The sequence below is a fragment of the Acanthaster planci genome, linkage group LG04 (assembly GCF_054643075.1).
Source record: "Acanthaster planci isolate LZ-2023a linkage group LG04, COTS_SCS, whole genome shotgun sequence".
Lineage (NCBI taxonomy): Eukaryota > Metazoa > Echinodermata > Asteroidea > Valvatida > Acanthasteridae > Acanthaster > Acanthaster planci.
This window is the reverse complement of record NC_141780.1, coordinates 14,345,702-14,371,615: the sequence shown is the minus strand read 5'-3', so window position 1 is coordinate 14,371,615 and position 25,914 is coordinate 14,345,702. Positions and strand designations below refer to the sequence as shown.

Here is a 25,914-nt window from a genome sequence, read left to right as displayed (position 1 = left end):
TTTCTCAGAAATATTTTCAAAGAGCAAATTTGGGGTTCAAAATGTGAACATGAAAACATGCAAACTAAACTGTGCCTTGCGTATGTCGATCATTGCTGGATTTACACCACACAATCAGCGCCCTCACTAGTGTTGAAAAACGTGGGCAATTTTGAATAATTAAAAAAGTGCACTTCACTGTTCACTTAAGTCCAAAACATAAATTCAACCATTTTTCATGCATTGAAGAACAATTTGAATGTACACAGAAAGTGATTGTTAGAACATTAATTGTTCCTTTAACTTCGTTTTGAGACCAGATCAGGATAACACACGCTGAATAATGGCGGAGGCGAACGTTCGAAGCCCGCAGATCCCAAAATCCACGAGCGTCAATTGGTGGGGGACTGGGAGACATGCCCCTCCCCATTGTTTAAATATTTTTTGGGGGGATCATATCATTTGCTCCCTCCCCTTTTTCCGGACTCTTAATACACATGTAGAGGGAGTAGGCCAACATTATTTTTGATAGTTCAGATAGAAATTATTTTGAATTTCAGATAAAAATTATTTGAAATTGACGTCAATCTTGCAAAAGCATTTGCTAATATCAAAGTTTGTCAAAGTGGCCAGAAATTGCCTTAGATCTCACCACAAAACTTTTAGTATCCAAAATTTCCCAGGGCCCTCAAGCGGGTCCTGGACCTCACGTTGTTGGGGGCTTCGTGTTTCGCGTTTCTGTTAGTTCTTTACAAGGTTATGACCCCCCCACTTTTGAAAAGCGATTGATACGCATGCTATCCAGCAGACCGTTTCTTTAAGATAGGAAACGAGCTGTTGCCCGTAAGTGTGCAAGACTGAGTTATTAACAGAATGATCTTTTGAGATCGCTGCAGTTTACAAGAAGCCCAAAATCTGAATTTTCGAGTTTGCATTTTTGCGAACATGCATATAACTAGTTTTTTGGGATGGTACTCATGTGCCCCTCGGACGCGGTCGGGCTATAGGGTCGACAGAGCGGTGCACATGCTTGCTGATGTCGACAAGAAGTTCAATATTACCACGGAGAATGAATTCCTTCCTCCATGGTATTACCAACACTGGCTGGCAGAACTGGCCCTGGAAACTCGTTTGTTGCATTGGACATGTCGACTGTTATTTGCCAGAGTCAATCTCAGCACTATGCCCCCCTGTAGGCCTATACGTCTTCCTGAACTGACATTGACCGTGTGACTGGCCATCTGCTGCCGAGGCCTGGTGGTAGCATGTACGTGTATTCTGGATTAGATCGGCAATACATTCCAACTTCAAAGCCGACACTTCGGTACGAATTGTCTCGGGAACACAATCTAGCTCGTAGGACGCTTAGTACGTTGTCATCGACAGGAAATCCATTATAAATCTGTCCATAAAAAAGACGGACGTAATTAAATTTGTTAAAAGGACGTAATTAGGGGAAATCACAAACATTTAGCTTTCTGTGCAGTTTGGACTAAATTGCTTAACAGTCAAAGTGCTAAAGAAAACGTACTGTCTGCAAGGACGCGCTACGTGAGAGTGCAAATAAAACACGTTAAAAGTTTGCTCCTCATGTGGGTTCTGTCACGTCGACGTGTCCCTGCTCGATCGTGCTCTGAAGCATAACGGATGGACTGATAACCAGTCTACACAATATGGTGCGCAGTGTGACGACTGGTATGGTGGTTGTGGGGGATGTCAACCCATTTTTAACTGGCTGTTTGTAAAGCGTGTATCTTTGTAAATTTCCCTTAAATGTTATTTCTGTTCTCCCAATAAAATACAAAATAGAAATAAAATACAAAAATAAGTTGCTTTTTCTAATCTATAAATCTATTTTCCTGCCAAAATAGAAGAAATGAAAAAATATAAATATTTATTCTAGAATCTCTCAGCCAATCACAGAGAATTGCTGTAAGTTACCGGTTTCTGTGGGGTTGTCTCTTTCTGCAAAGGAGTGGAAAATTAATCGACCAAAATGCTTTATTTAGAGGATTATTTAGAGAGTAAGTATGGATTTGTGCCACTTTATCACTGCAAGTGAAACCAGGGGCCTGTTCTGTAGTAGTAGTATTCCACTAGAAGTCCATTAATGTGATTTCTCTGACTTTCTTTTTGCCAGTGATCGAGCAACTTCCAATGGACTTAAGAGAGCGGTTCACAGAAATGCGCGAGATGGACCTCCAAGTACAAAGTATGTCCGTTAAATGGTCCTCTTCTTCCAAATGCGACTTTTTAAAATTTCTTTATGAGACAAGATTACGTGATTAATATCCTTTCTTTCCATTTAGATGCAATGGACAACCTGGAAGAACGACAAAACAAGTTTTTTGAGGCTGCAAAGAAAACAAATTCAGGAAAGCCAGAGTTGAAGAATTATGAAGCCATCAGGAAGGTGAGTAAAGAGGGCGCCCTTTGCATTAGCTTATAGTCTAGTTCCTGCAAAGGCCAAGTGTACATCAATTACTAATTAGATTCTATATTGTAAATATTGGACTTCCAGTTTATTTTTTCACTTTTGATCCAGTTCTTGCCATCACAGAAATTAGAAAACCAACAAGCAAAAAAGAAAAAGTTGCCATTAGTTTTTCTGTGTTTTAAAAGTCTTGAAACTGTTCTGAGTGTTATTTTACTCAGCCTGGTCTAAGTAAGTATAATAAAGGGATATTAAGGGGTGCTGTGTACTTACTCATTTTACTAATTGGAAATTGTGATTAAAATTTGTGTTTTTTGCATGATGTGTCTCCTCTCTTCAAATTCCAATTTCAATTTTTTTGAAATTCTAAGTAAGAATTTTATTCATTGAAATAAGGCCCGATTATGAATAAAGGTTTAAATGAAAGGGTGAAATTTAAGCATTTCAGTCCAAAATTCGCACATGTTTTGTGTACAAAATAATCACAATTTACTCTGCATTATGCATGTACATTTTGTTTCCTCAAAACATCCCCTGCTTCAAATAAGTTTTTCTCTCCTTCAGTGGCGTAGCCAGGATTTTACTAGTGGGGGGAGGGGGCACAAGGTAGACACCAGCGTCTTATGGGGGCACCAGCTTTCAGTGGGTTGGTTTTTTGTGGGGCAAGTTTTTGTTAGCCTTGTTCAATATCCATTCATCCATTTTTTAGTGGGGGGGGGAGGGACCTGGGGGAAATGGAAATTTGTGGGGACATGTGCCCCCCCCATGACTGTGACACTACTTTCCTTTCAAGCCTGATAGAATCCAATCTTACATATCTATCAAAATGTGTCTTATGACTTCATCTCCAAGATCATCTCAAAACAAAACAGGAAAAAGTGTCTCAGAAAGAAGTATCCCACCAACTTATATTTTTTACAATTTTAAGAAATGTACTGTTGCCAATAACCTTCTGAAATGCCGAAATAGATATTATCTCAGCACTTGAAAGGTGTGACTGTTCATTGTGTGTCAGTGCGTTACAAACTTGCAACACTGGGACATCCAAAGCTGTGATACAGATTACCATGGAAATGCCTAGAAAATGGTTTGTTGTTTTATTGCATACAATACATGTATTAATTGATGGCTATCATAAATCAGAAAGATAACATGGAGAATAATCCAAAGATTTAAAATTGGAAGTGACCAAAACAAGGATTTTAGAATTTTTTTTGGTCACCACTCATGATCCAAAAAGGCAACTGCAGTTTCAAACGACAAAAAGTCTTTTATTTTATTACATAAAATGACGCAAATAGGCAATTCCTTCTGCTGCTTTGTAATATTAATTAAGTTTCTCCCCTTTTTCTACATTTGCTTCCAGGATTATTACAAAGTCTTGGAGGACTGTGATGAGAAGGTTCAGTTGGCGAACCAAGTTTATGATTTGGTAAAGTAGAAAGCCCACTAGGAATATTGCATTTCTTGTATCTGTAACGCTTGACATGTCCTTAGTGTATATCTTGTGTAGAAACTTCGGCTACCATTTCCGATGGATGGCCAAGGTTGGCGGGAGTTCTTCCTTGGGTGGCCAAAGATTTTACTTTCAAATGCACATTTGCCACGTAAGCATTAAGAAGTATTTTGTGTGCTGATAAAATAGTGCGCTACTGCATCTGACTGTGGATCTATGGGTGTGATGATTACACAAGTGCATTATTAGACTAAAAAGACTGATTGGAACACCTTCAACAGATTTTTCCAAGAGATGGAACGGAACCCAAACCAAAAATGGACTTTTATTAATCCTAATGCTTTCCAGCTCCGTTTTATGTAGAAACAACAATGCAAATCATATGGATTGGTGGGATTTCTTATCTTTGCTGGGGTTGTTATCTGGGTTAAAATGCTTGCCAAAGGAATCACAAAGTTTTCCCAATACATTTACGAGGATGACAAGGAAGATGGCTAACTGAATGCGATGATGAGTAAAATGCAGGTCAATTACCTCAGGATGACATCTTTACACAGGTGGATCGCTACTTGCGGAAACTAGACCAGGAACTGAATAAGTTTAAAATGGAACTGGAAGCAGACAATGCTGGTATCACTGAAGTCCTAGAAAGAAGTAAGGCTAAAGAAATTGATATTCTGGCAATCTGTTTCTGATAATGACTGCTTCGAGAGAGTTTGTGGCAGTTTCATGTAAAAGTGGAAACAAGGTCACAGTACATGCACTGACCTCCATCAAATTGTAATTCACAAAGAAAAGAAGTGTTCCATAATACCAACATTGGAATTCAAAACAATAGTGCTGCTTATTTCCACTGGCTTTTTCCCCCCAAAAAATCCCCTTCTTTTTAAGAATTACAAGCAAGTTATAAGATCAACAACAGTGTGATTACTTTCCGCTTTCCCACGGGAGTGCCCTCTAGTTTTATGTTCTTTATTTCAATCTTCAGCGTACCTTAAACTCTAGGTATCTGGTGCAATTAAATAGGGCAGGAGCACAGTAAAGTTACTTGTAGCAGCACCTCTTATCGGTTGACCTCAACTCTATCCAACTTAACCATGTCTTCTTAACGTGGGCTTTATGTGTGCGATTGTTGCAGGGTCATTAGAGCTGGACATTCCACAGAAGCAACTCCAGGCACCGACGAGGGGAGAAAGTAAGTTGGAGTAGCTTTGGGGCCTCGTGCTTTAGTTCTAGGAGTAAGAAATCAGCCCGTTCGAATAGCCCACAAACTGATTGTGATTGCATTCGCGTGCATCAACAGGAAATTCTGCATCAGGATTAAAAAATGGGCTGTAATGCATACAGAATCACAAATGTCATCAGTGTAATGGAAGTGAGAGTTCTTATTTTAAAAGTAAGCGGCAAATTCTTGACACTGAACAGTACCGTCTTCTGCAGTATGTTTTATTCCTCAATCTGGAATACTAAATTGGCATACTGTGTCACTGCAAACAGTCGCCATGAAGTGTGATTTTAATAGATCTGTAATAGATCCTAATAGATCTCAATCCTCCTGGGGTGTTTTGGTGAAAGTCAGTGAAAATTACGGATGGTTGATAGTCTTCAAGATTCGAGGGATGGGATTATTTAGCATGTATCAGTAACTTCATTGATTAGACAGCGACTGATTGTGCAGATATCCACAGCTTGAGAGGTTTAACCCTCAGTGTTCTTTCTCAAACCCTCCCCGTGCAGAGAGGAAGAACCACATGGAGAATCACACGGACAAGAAGACCCTCTCCGAGAAGAAGCTTCTGTCCAGCCTCCCCGTGGATGTCTCCCAGGAGATGCTGAGCTTCCGCACCAGCAGCCTGACGACCAAGGCCGCCTCCTCCCTAATGGAGGGCCGGGAGTCTGGGGCTTCCCAGCCCGCCTTGTCCTACAACCTGGGCCACGTGGGTGCTGGCAGTAACGCCATAGCGCTGGCAGCTGCCCAGGCTGTCTCCAACACTCTACAGGTGTGGGGGGGTTAACCAGTTTGGCAACAGTTTACTTGGAAAGATGGTGTTTAAATCATAGTTATTCATCAGGTTTTGGGGGTTGATTTTTGTTGTCAATTTACTCTCAGTTGTGTAGCTGATGTACCCTTTTACCCCTTGTTCTATGAAGAAGGCCTTGGTAGTCCAGCTTTTAGAAGTCACGTTTCTTGGGGCAGTGCAAAAGATTTAATCAATTGAATCTCGCATATGTTCTATTAGATGCAACAGGGTAGGCGAACGGCCAGCCTGAAGGCCAGCTACGAGGCGCTAAAGTCGGGGGGCTTCAGTGGACTGGGAGCAGTGGGCAGAGACATCAGCCAGTCAGCATCGTCAAGCACGTCAGCGGCCACCTCCACGACCCTCACCAGCACGGAGAGCAGCAGGCACAGAGGTAGAAGGTCAGTGAACCTTGGAGACAAGCAACAGTTGGGAGCAGGACCAGTGTGCTTGTGTACTGATGATGTCACGGTTTCTTTACTTGTACGCTGGCCTATTGAGTTTCGACTCTGGTTTCTCCTGCCGACTTGAGCAGGAAAATGTACACAGAGATGAAGTGTAACGTCATCAGTACATGGGCCAATTTGTTCTTGATTTGGGGGTTGCGCTTGCCTCATCATTGATGGAGGTAACCCCACCTGCATCTTTGGATCTGATTGGTGGGATGAATTCTTCTTTTCTTCTGCCGTCTGCTGTTGATTTTATCTTCAATTTAGACTTTAGATCCGGACAATTGTTTCGTTGATTGAGTGGGCAACCTGGTCAATATCTTGGTCTACTTTTAGTTTAGGGTGAGCTTAAGAGAAAAATGTTTATAAGTATGCTTTACAAAGATTTGTTCACAGAGGTTTAGGCAGTTCGCAATTGAAGAGGCCTTTGAGAGTAAAAACTATATGACAAGTTTGTAACAGTATGGAAAGGCGGGATGTCCTTTAAGTACATGGGGGAACAAATGTTCCAAAGGAATGAAATTTAAATTTGACATCATTCGGTGCATTCCTAGATACATTTGCTGCTTTCCCATGTTAATGTAAAATGTAAACCAGGTAGTAAATATGCTGTTAACTCTTTCAAAGGGAAAGTAATGGGGTTATACTTTGCTAAGTTTGTTCAAAACTCCTCCAAAAACCTCCAGGTGAATTCTGAACGATCTGGGTGAGAGTTCATGAGGTTTTAGCAGTTATCATTTAGTTTTTGTAATCCTGTTCTTGTCCAGTAGGACAAACTCCAGGGCCTCCACGCCTAGCGTCACAAATGTCCAGTCGCAGGCTCCGACGACAACCTCGACGCAGCCCCTGGCGGACCTGCTGACAGACAGCATCCTGGACGACTCTAACCCGCAGACCGCCGACTGGACCTACGACCCCAATGAGCCCCGCTACTGCCTGTGCAATCAGGTGTCGTACGGCGAGATGGTCGGGTGCGACAATGCCAATGTGAGTATGCCGATGTTCTATGACGAAATGGTCTGTCTTATAGCTGTAACTGATTGAGGGAGTGCTCCCGTCAAAATGTGACCCACTCTGTGAAAATAAGTCAAAAATCACCAGAGCCACTTCCTGAGTTGAACTTCTATTGGAATGAGCAAAGTGACGTCTTTGTGTTGATTTGTATCTCAGTTTAGGTATCCTAATAAAAATTGACACTATGAGGGGGAACAATGTACCGGAGACATTGGCTTTAAACGCATGGCTGAGGTGACCGAAATCGGACAAAAGGAACAGGGCCTTTGTAACAAAAGACCAAGCTGCTGGGAATTGCCCAAAACTTTTAGCACAGAGGTAATCCGTCATTGTTTTGAAGCAGTAAACCACTGTTTGGGGCATTCATCCCCCGCGGATTATCAGCGGGGACAAAAGTGTTCCAGCACTCCTGTGTGAGCGATACAGTACCACCGCCGCGCTAATTTGGCTTCATTTGAAAAGACACCACTGCCATTCAGCAACGCACTGGGCCAATTTCGGGAACAAAGGAAATTACGCTTCATCGCACAATTTTGGGCTCTCCTTACTGGGTGGCAGGCTTGGCTGCAATACCCCAGTGCCAGTGGAGGCTGCCTGTCAGATTAGAGTAGCCACCAGACAGTCATTCGTGTGGGTGTAAGCGTCCGGTAATTGAAGTTATGAATTTTTGGAACAATTTACAATTTTGAAAACGGAAAATCATGAAAAATGGCCCAGCGACTTGTCCTGAATGTGCAAACTCCACCCGGCAGGAAGTGGTTAAGGTTAACATACACGCTGTGTGCCTTTGGCCGTCTGCACGAGGGAGAATGTAGAGGGTCCCGAGAGTACAGCCAAAAATGTCTGTTTGTGACCACATCCCAGAAAATGTGTTTGAAAGCGATTTCATTTTTTAGTAATTTTGTGTAAACTGAAATTAGAGCAAACTGAGCTCTGCGGTTTGATGCATCAGTCAGTGTGGCAGTGTGTTGAAAGATGACATTTCCCCTATGGAAATCATGGTATGTTGGTGGCTGAGCCACAGGATGTGTGTGATTCAAGATTTCTCTTTAAGGCCAGAAGCTTGAAAGTGACTCTAGTGATTTTCAACTCATTTTCTAAGGTGTGGACATAATTTGAGATTCAGTAAATTATGAAATGTCACAAACTCTTATCTTTGCGTATTAGAACGTGTCAGTGTTTACAAGTGCTGATATGGTAAACCCTCTTACCATTTCAAAGAGACGATTTGGGGACTTGTTTTCATCTGGCAAATACACTCGGCCTTTTCAAGTCTATTCTCTCTTGTTCTTTTCCTACAGTGTCCCATCGAGTGGTTCCACTACGGCTGCGTGGGCATCACCAACCCCCCTAAGGGCAAATGGTACTGCCCGCAGTGCACGGTGGCCATGAAGCGTCGCGAGAAGAAGGACTCCAGCAACAAGAAATGAGAAAAGTTCAGCGCAATAGTTACAGCTTCCCGACATTGGTCATCGCCATTCAGCCTGAAATCCTTGCTGTTTTGGAAGTTGGTTCTAAATGTGAAGAAGACAGACTCTTCCAAAAGTGTGTCCCTGCAGCCCCGTTTGCTGTTTAAGGTCGCAATAGAACAGCCAGTGTGACGGAGCCTTACTTTACAAAGCTGGAAGACTCGGGCAATGCTCTCCGACAGCTTTTCTTGACTGGGCATATTACAGCAGTGTGTGACACATTGCAGGAGGTCCTGCATGTGTGCTCAGCAATGTAGATGTGTGTCCAGCAAAAATGATCTGCGGTTACAGTACGAAATTGGAGTCAAGAACAGGTTCTCTTTCTCCTGTGAACAGTCTTTCCTGTGAATAACGGATTTTCCCCCAAGAAACTTGCTAACAATTAATAGAATCACTGATCTTGCTTAACATGTATGTTTTTTTTTTTTTTGAGAAAGAAATAGTCAAAAAGTAACAAAGAAGATTGCCTTTGGAACCCCCCCTCAAAAATCTGTTCATAACCTGCTTTCCTAAACAATGGATATGTGACTGTTTATGAATCACTAAGAAACAACATATTTTAAAATCTTAAAGTCTCTCTGGTATTCATCTTCTTGAAGGGGTCAAGAAATAAAGGCATACAAACTTATTCAAATTATGTTCAGACTTTTTGTTTTTCCAGCTGTGTGACGTGGCTTGCTTATAAAAACCCAAATCTACACATAAATTGAAGAGTGCTCAGTCTGTAGTGATATGCAATATCTGAAAGCTAATATCTGTGGTACTGAATGCTCAAATGTTTACACTAAGTTCCAAGTCCCAAGACTGAATTGAGGAAATGTATACTAAGCATTACATAATTGTTGTCTTATGGCCAGTTCATGCATGGTGTAAAAGTAAACGCGAGTAAGATTTTGTGACCGATTAAATCTATTTACGCTGCGAGTTTGCCTAACTTGAACACTTTTCAACTCGAGTGAGTTTGGCTGCAAATATTTTGTGATGTCAAGTTTGCTGTGCTCTCGCGTTCATCGGAAGTATGAACTGGTCTTTATCCTGTCTATGCCAAGTTCAGAAACATTTAGATATGCTGATCCACAAGTTGATTTGTTCTAGACCCATCTTCTCAAAGTAAAAGTGATCAGTCTTTTTATTTCTGTTTCTTTCAATGTATGATTTTATTCTTTGGTAATGAGAAATACTGAATGAGCTGTAACAGGTGCCGTTCACAGAAGTACTAATATGGCTAAATAAGAGCTTGTCACTGAATGTTGTGGCCTATGTTATTTATAGATTGACTACATTTTTAAAAGTTGGTTGTGGAAACTATACAGGGACGGGAGCCTTTGGATGAGTTTATAAAGTTTATAAGACAGAGAACAACAAATTACGGCTTTCCTTATCTGAGTATCACAATTTTGAGGGAAGTTTGAATAAACAGGGAGCTCAGCTAATGAATTCAAGTTACCATTTGGGGAGTTTTCAAGTAGCAGCGCCATTGAACACCTACCCCCCCCCCAACTTACTGATATCCACTGTACTGTACTCCGCCATCCAACTCCCCCTCCCCCGTACGGATACCCACTTATGGTACAAGGAGAAAAGAATGATGATGAAAGTTGATTATCATGTTAAATCTATATAATGTTCCTGGAGAGGCTTTTTGGTTTTTTTGTGTTTGTTTGTTCGTTTTTTTTTTAGTCTGTGGGTTTACCGAAGATCGTATTGCGCCGCGAATCTGCGCATCTTTGGGGTTTACATAGGTTTTGAATTTTAACCTTACCGATGAGGGCGCTATTCATGACGCATGGTCTCTACTCCATTTTTAACGCTAAATTATTATTGTTGAGGTCACGCACGACCATTGATTGGGGTGTCAAGAACTTTCACCGGTTTTTTCATCATGAGTTCTCGAAAAGGTATCTTCTTTTGTAAGATAATTTTCTCAAACTGGACGTCACTTATTTAGTGATGATACTGCTGATTTCGTTCTTGGTCCTCTTGTTTTCGCAGTGATGGCCATCCAGGCGAGGAAGAAACGAAAGCCGCCCAAGAATCGGCAGAAACATGACGGCGGACCTAAAAAGAGCGGATCGGCGGCCATGTCAAAGTGCGTACCGTTGTGTCATTCTTTCTCGCGTGTTGTGTGTGTGTGTGTAGTCTGCATACCAACATTGATGTTGCCAGGGAAAAAAATGTTGCATCCTGACTCCACTTTTCTCATATCATCTCAATAAAAGTCAGTCATTACAGAAATGCTGGAAAGACACGAATTCTGGATTGAGAAACATTTACCGGTGTTGTTTGGAAATAGTTTGAAAATTCTCTTCACTCCCCATAGACTTTGTACACAACTGCCGAAGTGGAGTCATCATGCAACATTTTTTCCGTTGCGAGGTCTGGCAAAGAAGAAAAAATTGTACTTGAGAATTTGGGAATACAGGCCATTTGCCTCATGTTGGGCCAGGCCTGTATTTACATGAATGTGCAAAACTAATTGTCCGTGTGTTTGATCATCATCATGGTCATAATATTGTTCCATCATTTCTTTTTTCATCGCTTAAAAGATGGGCATAGGAAAGGCAAAAGAAGTTGAAAAGAAATTGAACGAATTAAATAAAAGAGCAGCATTGCCACCATAAAAGGCATTTCACGTGAAATGTTTTTGTAAATTTTTTTGGTTGGAATGACATCACGCTGTGTCTCTTTCTGCCACTCTCTACATCCTGACGTGTTGCGTGCCATCGGCGTTTGTTATGACCATATGGAAACCAGGCTTTCCACCCTTCCGAACTCTGCAGTATTTGTATGCAGTAAACAGTACATGTAAATAGCCAATTGGAGAAGAAGGCTCTGGGTACCAGTTCATGTGTGTTTATTGTATATACTTCGTGTTAACTCGCCTCACTGCCCATGTGGTTCTGGGAAGGTGTACAAATACATGGAGTACAGATGTTGCAAAGCATTGCTGGTTGCTTATGGAAGTGCTAACCCAATTCACCTTAGTTGAAGAGGCTTAAAGAAATTCCATCCAATCCTGAAAAAATTAGCCCAATCCAGTGCTCTGTAAGGATGGTAGGGATGACTGCGATATCTACTCGCTTGTGGTCACTGTGGTCACCCACAGTCCTCTGAGGATGCTTGGGCCTACTGCAGGAAGCTTAAGTTTTCAGCTTAGATTAATGTGGGATTCTGTTTCCTTCCAACTTAGTTCTGCTTGAGTCCACAGTACTTACCAGGTGGCAATTATAACAGCCAATGAAAACAAACCTACTATATACATGTACATGTACATGTATGGCACATGTACATGTATGCTCACAATGAAAGGAATGGTATTTCTTGTTGATGTGCTACATGTCAGCACCGAGAACTGCCACTCATACATTGTACATGTACTGTGCATGTAAAAATATCAACAAGGTGAGGGGGTGAGATTTGTCTTTTTTTTCTGGATTGCAGGATTTTTTCTTCAGGATTTTCCTTGTTTCAGGATTTTTCAAGCAATCTCTTTCAAAGTCCGGAAAATCCTGGTTGACCATTATGGTGGTTTTACATACATGTATATGGGTCATTCCATGAGGTTGGGGCACAATTTGTGATGGTGTCCTTGTTACAAATAACACACACCTCTGTATTCAGCCTTACAAGATGTGTCAATTTGGAGTCCACCTGCAGGGAAATAGCTGTTTATTTTTACGGAACCCACGTAATAGTGGACACTGTCACAAATTATGCCCCAACCTCATGGAATGACCTGTATATAAAAGTTGACATCGAGCATATTCAAGAAATGGGTATTTAAATGGTGCCTTTAGGCAAACACTGCAGTGGGGCCCCTCAAGCTCTCTGCCAGTTATTTTGGGGGTATTTCATTTTCCTCCAATCTCACCTGTGCAACATATCGGTATTGGTACATGTACCTGTACATATCATGTGTATCCAAACTGAGTCATCTCCATCTGTGCCAAATGACGTTTCTCAAAAATCAGTCTTCACTGTCGTCAGAGGGCATGTTGACTTTGTTGCTGCAGTTCAACATTCCATTTGATTTGATTCCATTTGAACAGAAAGAGTTTCATACTCGGACATCACTTGAAACCCCGCGCACAAACACCATGTGAGACTGTTGTGAATATTCAGTTTTTTTTCAGACTAAATTGCTTTGACGCTTTCCCTGCTGAATTTGACTTTTGAGGACAGGCTCTTGCTTTCTAATGGCCGATATACCACTTATTTTTCCATAAGTGATACCTGCATGCATATACAGCTGTGTGGGACTCGCTTAGGTGTAGCTGCAGGGGAGCGGGCTAGGGATGCAAAGGGGACTCATCCAAATGTCGGTCACTCAGCGCCCATCCTATTCAGCTTCCTAATAATTCGGCACTTGACCGTGTCGGTGCCTAATCAGCTCGGCAGTGAATATTGCCTCCTGAATAATATTTTCATGTTTTCATAAATTTTGACAACAAAATGCAAATTTTGCTATTGAGACCAACACAGGAAAACAGTTCTAGACGATATCTCTTTGTAACAAGAAGAAACTTCATTTTATTAGCAAACAGAAGCAAAATTAACCTAGGATTAATTGAAATAACAAACAAATCAACACCACTGAGCACAAAAACAGACAGCCCGACAAACATACAGTCAACCCATCAAATAATCCCAAGATATTGCCAATAAGAAGTGAGAATGATGCTTGCCATTGGGCTACCGGTATGTGGACAATATGCCAAAGGGAAGACTGTGAGTCCTTTTGATAATTTAATCATTACATTCATTTTTTAAATTTGATTTTTTTTATATTCAAGTTTTTTTCCTCAAATGTCTCCAAAAGGAAGAGTTGCACTTTCAGTACTAGTTCATCCATGCAGCCTCGCTTTATTTTGGAGGTGTAGAGCTTGCGAGGTGACAAGTTGGCTAGGTGCTGAACTGTTGAGGTGCCGAGTTGGGTGTCAAGTTAACAAGGTGCCAAAGTGACCAGATACCACTCATATTCCCTCCCCCTAGCAGAGGTCTGTGCCCTCCGGGTGCCCCAAACTGAAAATTTAGAAATGTACATGTACACAACCTTCATGTATTTGTGCAAGCCACAGACATGGCAGACACAGTATTGAGACTGTACAGTGTGGAAATGTTGCTAAATACTTTCCATACAAATGTTAAATGTGCATCTGTGTTGATGCCAAATTCAATTACAGTACACTTACGATTCATTGTAGGGGCCTCACATGTATTGTACAATGTGACACACCAAGTGCTGGAATCGAACCTGGGACCAGCCTCGACCACACAGTCCTATCTCCTAGGCCACACTTCCTGAGCTGGTGACCTTTGGTTTGGCACCGAGTGGTTTCAAACAAAGTTCCCAGTTAACCTTAATTGTTCGACCAGCTGTGGCGCTGTACATCATGTACCGTATCTGCTTTGGAATTTTGAAAACTGATTCCCCACTTGCTGTCAACAGACAGGAATCGCTTTTTGTCCTGTTCTGACACATGCCTGCGCATTTCCTGGTTGTGAAGTTGAGCTTACACTCACATTTAGTTTGGGATTGTGTTTTTCCTGCAATGCCGGAGCCAAGTTTCCACGTTTAACCAACTCTGCGGTACCGGTACATGTGCACTGTATGCTCATGTACATGTAAGTTGAGAATCGTATTATGTTTCATGTCAGAAAGTTACATTTTAGCACCGCGTACTTCCTGTATACATGCGTTTTCTTGTTCCATAGTTGTGGGGACATACACACAATATTTCTCATTTTGTTGGGACCGACCACGTTATGGGGACAGAGAGGTGTCCTCACTCTGTCCTAATTTTCCTGACAGAAGACAGGGAAAGAAGGCCTACCCATGCATTCACACAAACTGCACACATTGTAGAACCTTGGTAACAGTTGTGACCTTGTGAAATTTGAAAGAGTTTTTAAGAGCTTTGGTCTTTTTCAGGAACATACTGCGGACATCTGCATGATGTATAGTGAAATTGTTTAGGCCTACATACCTAGTACATGTATATTAAGTCAAGAATGCATGCTGGTTCATTTGCCTTTCTACTAGTTCTTGTACATGTGGTCAGTTCTTTTCTGACTAGTTTTTTTATTGACTTTTGCAGTAAAGGACAATGTTTAGGACAAGATGTGTGTGAAGAGTCTTGCAAACTGAATTAAATTTCTTCCATTTGTTGTGTCCATTGTTCAGTTAAAAAACTAGACAATCAATTCTGATTAACGTTTTAATTTTATGGATCTTGTTTTAGTAGCCACATTTTGCCTGAAATTTGAATTGGCATTGATGACGCTTGTCTTGATTGAATCCGAATGCTCTGTGATAATGCTGGCCTGGAGTGATTGGTATTCATTTCAAGAAAATTGCAGTTAGAAGATGAAGCATAGTTATTGAAACTTTTAGTGTTGGTTGTAATTGAAAGTCCAGCGGCCCACGAAGGTAAAGGTTTGCAAATTTTATAGTTTACAGTTTACATGTGGATTTGACTGTTAAATGGGCGGATATTGGCTATAGTACCCCTGTAGGGGTGCATTGACTGTGGCTACTGATCCATGCTACCTGTGAAGACTATGGGTGATCACAGAGACCTTGCTTGCATGATGTAGATCATGTACATTACTGTTACATGTACATGTATGCTGTACAAGCAATAACAAGAATGGTTGATTATGCACTACCAGTGCCCAACTGTAATTTTTTTGTCTGTTTGTTGAGCCTGCTATGTGTAAATGCTCATTTAGTCTGGATTATAGTGTAGATGACGTTGTCAGTGAAAAAAATAATTAAATAAAAAGCGTGTTTAAAATTGTTAGATTGCAATGGACATTCATTTTCATTACCAATACTCCGAGGACTTTCTACCGGTACGTAGAAAATAGCACTCTCACTGGTCTGAGGGTACTTGTATGTACCAGTAACCTGTTAACCTATCAATTGAATGCAACCTGCTGCGTGGTACCAGACTACCAGTACCCGCTACATACATGTATGTACATGTAGCTTTTGTATGTGTAACTGCTTAACATTTAGGCTTATGGAATATTGTTGAGACATTAGCAAATGTCCTTTCCCCCTTCCATTTCATAACTGGATTTAAAAAATAAATTCAGTTGTTCCATATAAAATAGAAATGAACATGAGCAGCTAATATTGATATGGTCCGTGTACCACTCCACTTTCGTGTCCTACACATGTACCTGGTCTTGGTAGAATTCCCACTGAGCATTAGGGCTGCAGGAGTTGAACATGATTCGGGTCAATTTCAAATAGAAGTTATGTGTATGTGTATTGGGAAGACATGATTTAGCGCATACAGGGTTCTGCCCAGGATGGTTTTAGTGCCGGCAGGACTATCTAAGCGGAGCGCCTCCATCGGTTGGCGCGGAGTGTACCAGAAAATTTTTGGAATCTAAAAGCCCCCAGATGGCCGGAAACAGCACTTTCTGGGTGTTTTCAGCTGTGTATACACAGCCTAGAATTAGGGATCTCATGTCTGAAATTTCTGAAATTTAATAAAAAAATTGAAAATTTGTAATTTTGGTCAACTAGGATGAGGTGATAATTTTAGACGGGCAATTGAATTAGAAAAAAAGAGTAGAAATAAATATTGATTTTATTCTGTAAATCCCTTAAATATTGAATTAATTTCTATCTCTATGATGCCCATAATGTTTCATTGCCATTCAAATCATTTTTCTTTTTTTTGTGTGTTGAAAATACATGTAAGGCGAAACATGCAAAATCTTGGCGGAATATTTTCCTTATTTTCTTTGTACGAAAGTTCGTACAGTATGCATATGGGATAACGACATTCATAAATGTGTGCAGGGATTTTCTGAACAGTCATTTTAAAGTCTACATGAACATAATGTAGATTGGCCATTTGCTTTTCTGACACATCTGGCCATGTGTCACGTGCATACTGAGCGCGTGTATCTTGCCATATGGAACTCATTTACAGAAAAGGCAAAATCATGCTGTTACTTTTGAATAAAAAAATTGCCGAGTTAATATTTTCACCGTGGGATAAACAACAATTAACGAATGTGGTGCGATCGTTGGTTTAAAAAACGATCGCAGTGATCGTTTTATGCAACATCGAGCAGAAAATACACGCACCGAATGTTGCTAACCGTGGTCGGCGCGGCGAAAAACAGTCACGGTCGATTGTCAGTTTTGCAAGTACATGTAAAATTGTTTTTCTGCCAGATTTTTAAGTGTTTAAACGAAGTGTGAATGGGGTCATTTGCAATTTTGTCTTTCTGAAAGTTAAGCCAAATTTTCTTTTCAAGTTGTGGAACTGGTTAAAATGCAGAACTGGACAAACAACGCTGTACATCATGGAGAGGGGGTTTTCTGATCTTCGCGCACTGAGAGTGTTGCATATGCAAGCCTATGTGCGGCCTTCCAACCAATGGAAAGATTCGTTACACACTATGTACACGTGCATTGCGCGTAACAAAGCCTCCTATTGGTTCATGTTAATATTTGGTCCAGGTATGTTGCATATGCACGTACGTGGGTGCGCAGACGATATGCATAGCAGTGCAAAGTGAAATTTACGAAGAAATTTTACGGTTTCTTCACGATCTTCATATCTTCACGATCGATCCCTCGACCAAGGTGCTATTTTATTTGGGTTCTTATCGGGAATACGTGCCGGTCGGAAAAGTTGATTTGGCAGATTGTTGCGGTCGGCAATTCTGCGTGCCGGTCGGGCCCGACCGGCGCCGACCGGATCCCTGCGCATAGCTTTTTTTGTTCAAATTGTGAACCCAAAATTAACTCATGGAACACATTTTAGAGAAAGGGTTGCATGATTTCTTATTGCCACGTAGGTGTACTTACGTGTAAGCAACAGTGAATCACCTGGGAAAAAAATCTGAGTCCAGTTTTTTTACAGGCATGTAGGAACCAGTGCAACATTGAGATTCTCTTCCTGGGATGACATCATAGTTTTGTTCATGAATATGGAATTATACTCATTAGCATACAAATAAAAAGGCAGCAAAATACCCTTTGAAATAGTGAAACAAAAAAAATTAAAATGAGGTTAATCGCCATGTAAAGACGTGTGCATTTTGGAGGTTTGTATTGCATTACAGCTACATGTGTACCCTTTAAGTCACTGCTTTATTCTGTCTTATCTTGTCCAAGGTTCCCCGTAATCTATACAGGTCTGTATTGGGAAATTCTCGTTACTGCCATAAATTATTCCAAGCAGTCTGGGCTGTTAACCTTTCTGAGAATTAATCGTTCCACGAGGAATTCGACCCCAGGGACAATGGTGTGCTCAACACTGTTATAATTACGCCGAAGATGGTTAACAACTTGCAAGTTCATGACACCCCCGCTCAGTGTACCGGGTACACACCTGTACACATTTTGTGCCGATGTAAAATGATGTGGACATGTAAGGTGTACATTCAGTGTACGCATACATGTATATGTGTGTTCATGTAAATTACTGGCGCATGTACCGGTATTTTTCAATGTTGTTTTAACTTTGGTTTTACACCATTTGGAGTGTTTGTTTTCTTTTGTTTAGATTTTTTTGTTTTGTTTTGGCTGTACATGTAGATCCTTTATTTTTTGCAAGAATTTGCTACCTGTACAGTACATGTGCATCTTAAATTACATAGTTTCTTTGAGAATAACAAGATTTTTTTGTGTAAATTAACCAATATCACATTTAACAAATTGATGATATATTGGAGAAAAATCGGACTGTGCAAACTTGCTATGGATGGTACAAATCACATGTGGAAATTAACAGAGCTGATGAATTACAGTTGCCAGTCATTATAAGTACAGTCAAGGGAAACCTCTCCACCTTTGCTGATTCATTCTACCAGTATCTCGCTACCTCATGGCAGCATATCTTATTTCATTTGGCAGGGTAAAGACCGCAATCATTACTCAAACACATGGAAATGCTCTTGTTCGATGTTGCTGTTTCAGTTATTTGTTTTTTTTTTTAAATCAGTGTGGAATCCATCCATTTGGTTTAAGTTCGGCAGTATAATTTGATTGGGTGCTTTTATTGCTTGACTGGGCTTCTTTTGTCCTGGCCATTACTTTTTTGGTCAGGGATTGTTAAAAATTAACACTGACAGCTAAGAAGTGAGGAAAACTGCAGTCTGAGGATTCAGGAATTTTGGAGTGAAGTTTACATGTAACCCACTTGAACCTTGCGTTCAAGAAGGAATACATGTATCTTCCAAAATCATTGAGCAACGCAAGCTGTTTTTTTCACTCCTTTTCAGTCGTACTCGGATTGACATTGATTGTATTTGTAAGACATTTTGTTGCCTTGTTTTCTGTTAGGATCATCATTTTGCATAGGGAAAGCAAGCAGGCCTTACTTGTACCTTTGACATGGGTCAGTGATTTCTATTAGTCCATTCTTCAAGAGGCTCTCAAAGACAAGGCCAACGTCAGGCCCCCCCTCGAATAATGCTGGTCACAACGAAACCTTGACTCTGTTGGCTAATGTACATGTAGGATTATGTAGGGTTTATGCCTTACTAAAGGAAGTTAATATTAAAAATCCTCCCACAGTATCTTTTACCCTTACATTATACATGTACATGTGTGAAGATTTGCGGCTTTAAGTTTTTATTCACATGTACAAGTACCGGTACATCTATGTAGAAACCAATGTTACATTTTTAGGGCACCAGTTTAGATTGGAAATGTTATACCGGTATGTACATGTACAATGTAGGTAGTTAAAGCCAAAAGATGGATGTTTGCCACGAAGCTGTATCTTTGACGTACTGTGTGATGTGCACACAGCCCCACTGCATCATGAGTGTTTCCTCTCATTATGTTGTTCACTCATGTTGAGCACATGACTGTGTTTGAGGAATGCAGCTCCATCACTCATGTTCTCATGGTCAGCAATTTTCGCCTTGCACTTGTGCGTAAGGGTAAAGTAGTCTGGTAAGACTCGAGCGAAGCCAAGGCGCCAGGATGGTTGTTCACTTCTCTTCCTTGGGTTAAAACCCGTTGGATGGTATAAATTACACAAAATATTACTGTATGTGGGTGTCCATACGTGTAATATGCACGTCATGTTGTCTGTTTCATGAGCAAACGTAACAGCAAATCATGCTGGCTTGATGTGCATGATTTTTGCACAGCATATGCACTTGCTATACATGTAGTTATAAAATACACGTACATGTACATACATGTACAAACACATGTACTGGTTTTGTGTGGGAGTGAATGCAGTTAGCATGCCAGATGGGCCTTGTGGTTTTGGAATTGTACATGTATGTAAATAACTTGTTTTAACCCTTCACATACTGAAAGAATACTGTACATGTACCTTTGTTGTGTCAGAAAGTAGAATCGTGACAATGTACACTGTACATGGGTCTTGATTTTAATATGGGGGCCAATGTGTATTTCAGGGACATCACAATTATGACCATTTAAAACGACAAGTTTCACTTTCCCATTTAATTTTCACATGTACATGTATTTGCCAGTTAATATAAGTTGATTACATTAAATTCATTTACATTAAAAAAGTGGATTCACACAATAATTGTAAGGGAAAAACCTCATCGTTTCTTTCTGTTTTTTGGTATTTAGTGTGACATTTTTGATGACCTGTGTCATATGACATTTCAAGCCACTGGCAAAACAAATACATGTACATGTAACTAACCTATCAACAGAGAGGTAAATTATGATATCGTATAAATCTCCAAATGAAATTCATTTTAATTGAGAATACAGGTGCCATCATAATCTGATATAACAACATAACATTTCGTTTCTCCAGTTGTTACAAAGTGAAAATCATTTTAGGCTGTTAAAACAAACAAAAAGCTGTTGCAAATCATTTAAAAAACCTAAAATATCAACTCTAAGTACTCCCCAAAATACCTCCTACTAACTTGTGTCTGAGATCCCAAACATTTCTGAAGATATCCCTGTCATTTCTCGTAAATAAATATTTTGGTTACAAATTTGGCTCGCAAAATGGTTACATTGTAAGCAAAAAAGTTCTTGCAGCTTCCAACATTTGCCCGAATTGGGATCATATTGCAAGCCTGCATGCGCTGTCATGTGATCGTCACATGACACAAACATGCCAAGTTCCCGCCATTCCTTCATCGTCGAGAAATTTCAATCGAAGTTTTTGTTACTCACACATTACGCTATGACAAAAAGTTACGGGTTGCAGGTTTCTTCTCAAGACATGAAGGTAAAATTTTACCTGAAACTTCATGTATTTACCGAAAAAAGGAGCACGATAGCCACTTAAAACTTACAAATAAAAATGAGCGTAAGGAAGAAAAAAAACATTTTTCCCCTTCGAATCGGAAACGCTTGTCGTCGTCGCCATTTTTCGTTTTGCGAGTTTACCTTTTATGCTAGTGTCCATTAACGATGTCATGACACGCCGGCCTCGCGGTCCATTCACAGCGTGCTGTGTCAAGTCGGTACACGTGCGCTGGCGACTGTCTTGTGAGTGGTGGAACGTTCAGTGGCAGTGAACACATGGAAAGAGTGCAGTGCACATTACGCCTCTCGGGAAACAGTCACCGGCATATGTGTGCCGCGCCGACTCGGCATGCTGGTGCTATTTTGTGAATGGTCCGCTAGGCCGGCGTGCTGTGACCTCATCAACATACATGTACATCAGCATACAGCTCAAATCACAAAATTGGACATGGGGATTTTAAAAACTTTTTGGCATAAATGCTTTGTGACATCAAACTTTCTTTGCATTCCACTTGAATAAAAATCTGAACCGGCATCTAAGTACATGTATCTCTGCAACTCTGAATTCTTTGAAATTTTCTTCATTATCCACAAAAGACAGAAGTTATGTTTTTAACTTTCAAGTAGGCCAGTGGGTGCGTGACAAGTTTTTATAGGCCTACCCGTTCAGTCATGACAGTCCAACCTCGTTAATAACAGCACTTTAAATACAAGATTCTCCTTTAACAAGAATTCTTTTTTAAGCCCCAATCCTTAGTTTTTCTACATTTTCATTATAAAAGGTTTCTTTTCTTATTCACAAATGTTGAACCCACTGCAATATGTGCAATGTTTGGTGACAATTGTAATGCTTTATGACATCAAAATTGCTTCCCATTAATTCCCATTCATCGGAAATATGGACAGGTTTTAGAGTACATTTGTATCCCTAATTCATTTGAGATCACTATTCATTGACTGCAGACATGAAATGTTGTTGCCATTGTTACAACAAAATCTAATGCAGTTCCCAGTGTAAATTAATATTTGTATTGTGACAGTTTTCCCATGTGTAACAGAGAAACCGGTTTCTCTGTTAGACGTGAAATGAGTCATGAACCTCTTTAAACTAAAAACTTCAAAACACTTAATGTTTCTGGCAAAGGTGCACAAGCTGAACGGCATACATACTTATGAGCTGTGCCATATATTTACTATTTAACCAACTTTGTGTTAAACCAAATGAAACTTTGCAAAATAATTTTTAAAAATAGCCAAAAAGTGAAATTTGGGGGAAAATGTTTTGCCCATTTTTATGCCACCGGAAACAGTATCTAGAAGAAGCAACTTGTGATTGGAATATATGGCATGTACACAAACAAAATTGGCAACGGTTGAAAAGAAACCTTTACCAACCAAAAATGACATGCATAGGACCATCATGTTTGGTTTCTTTGTTACACATTAAATAATTTCCTGCACCACTGCACAAATTGAGTCTGTACACGTCAAAGTAGTTATTCAAAGCAAAAATTTTTTACATTTATTGCATATGTATTATCAATTACATATCAACAAGTTTTGAATTTGTTTAGACAATTTTGAAATTTTGACCACCATGTCACACATTTGGCCCCCTATTTAAAACAAGTAATAATATTTATGTTGTAATGTTTCTCATGATTACAACATGTACTTCTTAAATAGGCTGCAAATAATGTGGATTTTACCAAAAACGTAATGAGGATTTGGGAATAAAGCTTGTTTCTGGGTACCTACATGGACACAATTTTCTATACATGTACATGTGTAAAATGGGTTTATTTGAAGTTTCCACAGTGTAAATTGTCACCCAAACTGACTGCCTGATAAATACAATGGAGCGTACAAATGTTGACTGGACTGCAACAGGGAGCAGAAATAATCCAGATGGCTGAAATGGCTCATTTCTAGTAAACCATATTGAAATATTATAAGCTTCCTCTGCCAAGTGGCGCCTCAGAGATGTAGAGACATCGGTGGAGAGCCTGACTGGAGCTTGGATCTATCCCGTACCCAGGATATTAATGTTCAGGTGGGATGGGAAGGAGGGAGACGCTGTATGTGGGGCGGCACGGGAAGATCATGCATTATTACTCGCCTCACTCGCCGCTCAGTCCTAATCGAGCGAGACACACACTGCACTCATATTATCATATACATGTACTGTAGAAGGGTTCCTTCAGGACACATCTGTCTCAGATGGTATGAATTGAAGCCGTTTAAGAATTGGCTGGTTTGAAGGGATACCGAGAGACTTTGAAACCTCCTCTGTTTCCCTCTTCCCATTTCTTGGGTGGAAAAATGTTGAAAGAACCTGTGTTCCGATGAAGCTTGTGTTTTTCAGCTGTTGTTGGGGAAATATGCCGCACGTTCACTCCTGTTCCGGCAGTGCACAGGTTGCGCCTGGCTCCGTGTACGGCTGTCGTCTAGGCTGTTCCCTTCCACATACTGGTTTTGAACGGTGAGTGAGTCGCTGGCATTATTTACCCCCCCTCTCTGCGTGTTTTCCAGAAGGCATGGATCTCAGCTGACTGTGCAAATGGGTAATGATTTTTTGGGGAATGCTGTAGGGTCCTTGCCATGGTGATTTGTAGACTGCTAGAATGGTTTATTCATCATGCCAGCAGTTACATGTACATGTGCAATACACACCGATGTTAGCATCTTGGGAGCAGACAGCATATTTTGTTTTTGTCATTGAAATACATGTGCCAGTAGCCTGTGGAACCACCTGTCTCTTGTGCCCCCCCCCACCAAATTAAGCATTTTACAATTACAGAGTACCAGTAGTACCTGTCAGAGACTTGTTGTGTTTGTACGTGTACATGTATGTGCAGTAAGTACCGTACCGGTACGTCCCACTTCACCTGCCATGCATCGTGGGAAAAAGGTTGACAGTTCTTGACTAGTAATTTCAAATGGTATCCATTTTTTCACAGGGTGACAAAGAACCATTACCGGTACCTTTGTGAATTTGTGGATGTGCGGCGATTGTGCACACTGTGTCTGCGAAAGGCTGTGTATTTTAGTAACTTGACATTTAGCATGTGATCGTGTCTGGTCCATGCATTGTACGGTACTGTACCAGCATGCATGACACACAAATGATGAGTGATGGTAGAATAACGGCTGAACAATATGTGCAAATGTTGGGAGTGCATCATGAAGTTGAAAAGAGGTCTGTTGTGCTCCCTGTGCTCGGAATATGTATCTACCGTTAACTGAAGGCATTGTGTGTAATGGGTATTGTTTGAATCATACACCTCTGTGGATTGACGTCCAGTCAGACCCCTCGACCTATTAAATATGTGCAGTGCAGTTTCCACTTCACTGTCTGTTCAATCAGATGTTTATATACAGCGAAAACAGGCAGAAAAATATCGAAGGTCACCCATTTTCATGTGTAAAAACAACATTACTAAAGGTTTTGGCTATGTAACCGTATTTGTTTTGAATGTACATTGTACATGTACCAAATCTGGTGACAGTTAGCGCTTGCTTTGATAGGTGGTTGTCAAACACACTTATAACTATGATGGCTTATTGGAGCAAAGTGCCTTATTCAAGACACACAGACATTCTTCAAAAGAATCAGGTACCCAAGGAGTTTGGATTAGATGGTCAACAGCCGTATACGCTATGCTTCAGAGGTTGCAAGTTTGAACCTGTGAAGTTTTCCCTGTACATTTATGTCAATACATGTACATGTACATGTATGTAGACTCCTTGTCTCCTTACAATCAACCCTAAACCTATGTATCTTTCAGAATCCACTAAAGGTTTTTTTGGACTTTGTTAGGATTGAGAAGGTACTGGTAGAGCCAAGCCACTATTACATGTACACCTTGCATTAATCTTAGCATTCTGTGAAAGTAGGGAGCATGTAATGGAAGTGTTCTACTGAAATCCATAAAATTGCACCTTACTGGTATTTGTTTCAGTTAACCTCAGTTTCGTTTTTTTCCCATTTTTTATCTGTATTGTGGGCCTTTTTAATGTTTTTGTGCTACATACATGTACATGTACAGTAATATGACTTCATGAGCATAACTGTGATGTACAGTTTAATTAGAGGCACAGAAGTGGACTGAACCTCAGTGTTACATTACATTGATTTGTGCACAAAAATACTAGATTTTTTATACTTCGCTATTGGAGATCTTCCAAATCCTTTGACAATTTATTCTTCTGTGAGCCAGCGGGCAGTTTTTCTGAGAAATCTTTCAAGAAACAAATTTGGGGTTCAAAATTTGAACATGAAAACATTCAAACTGAACCGTGTCTTCCTGGATTTACCGGGGCTACTGGGTACATCACACTAACAGCACCCTCACTTGTCTAAAAAAAAAAAGCAGTGCCAATTTGAAATGTTTAAAAAAGTGCACTTTCCAGTTCACTTAACTTAAAAAAGATTTCCTTTTTTTTACATTGAAGAAGAGTTTAATCAGGCACAAAAAGTGATTCTAAGAAAAATTCATTGCATTTGTCCTTTTAACTACAAACTTTTATACATTTAGAAATGTACCAGGTACTCATAATTGTAAAAATTGGTTTTTTGTACAGTGTACCGGCAGAACTAGGAGGATTCCAGAAGGTTGTTATTAAGTGTATGCATGACCCAGAGATTTAGAGTTTATGTACAGTACCAGCACATGTAAATAATCAGTTTTGTTAAGCGATTAAATCCTCTTTTAGAAAATTAATCTTTTTTTTTTTTGAGTATTAAATCTTCAACCTGGCCATGAATAGACTTACATTTACATACCATACTGGACACAGTGCAAGCATGAAAATGATTACATTTAAATGTAGTGTTTCTTCTAGATAATTTTTAAACTG

At 40.2% G+C, this 25,914-nt stretch overlaps 2 protein-coding genes across 5 annotated transcripts in view; both read left to right on the top strand.

Annotated features, from left to right (window-relative positions):
* Window positions 1-1,899: 1,899 nt before the first annotated feature.
* ing3 (inhibitor of growth family member 3) lies at window positions 1,900-9,447 on the top strand. 2 transcript variants are annotated; one of them, XM_022225452.2, is made up of 10 exons: window positions 1,900-2,003; window positions 2,120-2,191; window positions 2,289-2,392; window positions 3,780-3,845; window positions 4,427-4,523; window positions 5,008-5,064; window positions 5,607-5,869; window positions 6,110-6,288; window positions 7,107-7,323; window positions 8,652-9,447. In XM_022225452.2, the coding sequence occupies exons 1-10, from the start codon at window positions 1,976-1,978 to the stop codon at window positions 8,778-8,780; spliced, it is 1,212 nt and encodes a 403-aa protein (XP_022081144.1). In that variant the 5' UTR covers window positions 1,900-1,975; the 3' UTR covers window positions 8,781-9,447. The 2 variants fall into 2 exon arrangements, with proteins under 2 accessions (XP_022081144.1, XP_086992322.1); XM_087136196.1 differs by having other exon boundaries at window positions 7,104-7,323.
* Window positions 9,448-10,588: 1,141 nt separating this feature from the next.
* Window positions 10,589-25,914, top strand: part of srpk2 (SRSF protein kinase 2) — a 76,268-nt gene continuing 60,942 nt past the window's right edge. The window contains exons 1-2 of one of the 3 annotated variants that reach the window (XM_022225375.2): window positions 10,589-10,717; window positions 10,812-10,908. In XM_022225375.2, coding sequence (XP_022081067.2) covers window positions 10,702-10,717; window positions 10,812-10,908 — 113 coding nt within the window. In that variant the 5' untranslated portion in view covers window positions 10,589-10,701. Of the gene's footprint in view, window positions 10,718-10,811; window positions 10,909-14,330; window positions 14,445-23,242; window positions 23,537-25,914 lie in introns of those variants that run through there. The other 2 variants (XM_087135914.1, XM_022225374.2) reach the window with 2 other exon arrangements.

Coding starts and splice junctions, on each gene's coding strand:
- ing3 (XM_087136196.1), top strand. CDS start 1,976: ATGCTTTATTTAGAGGATTATTTAGAGA. Junction 5,065..5,606: donor GGCACCGACGAGGGGAGAAA/GTAAGTTGGAGT, acceptor CTCCCCGTGCAG/AGAGGAAGAACCACATGGAG. Junction 5,870..6,109: donor CTGTCTCCAACACTCTACAG/GTGTGGGGGGGT, acceptor ATGTTCTATTAG/ATGCAACAGGGTAGGCGAAC.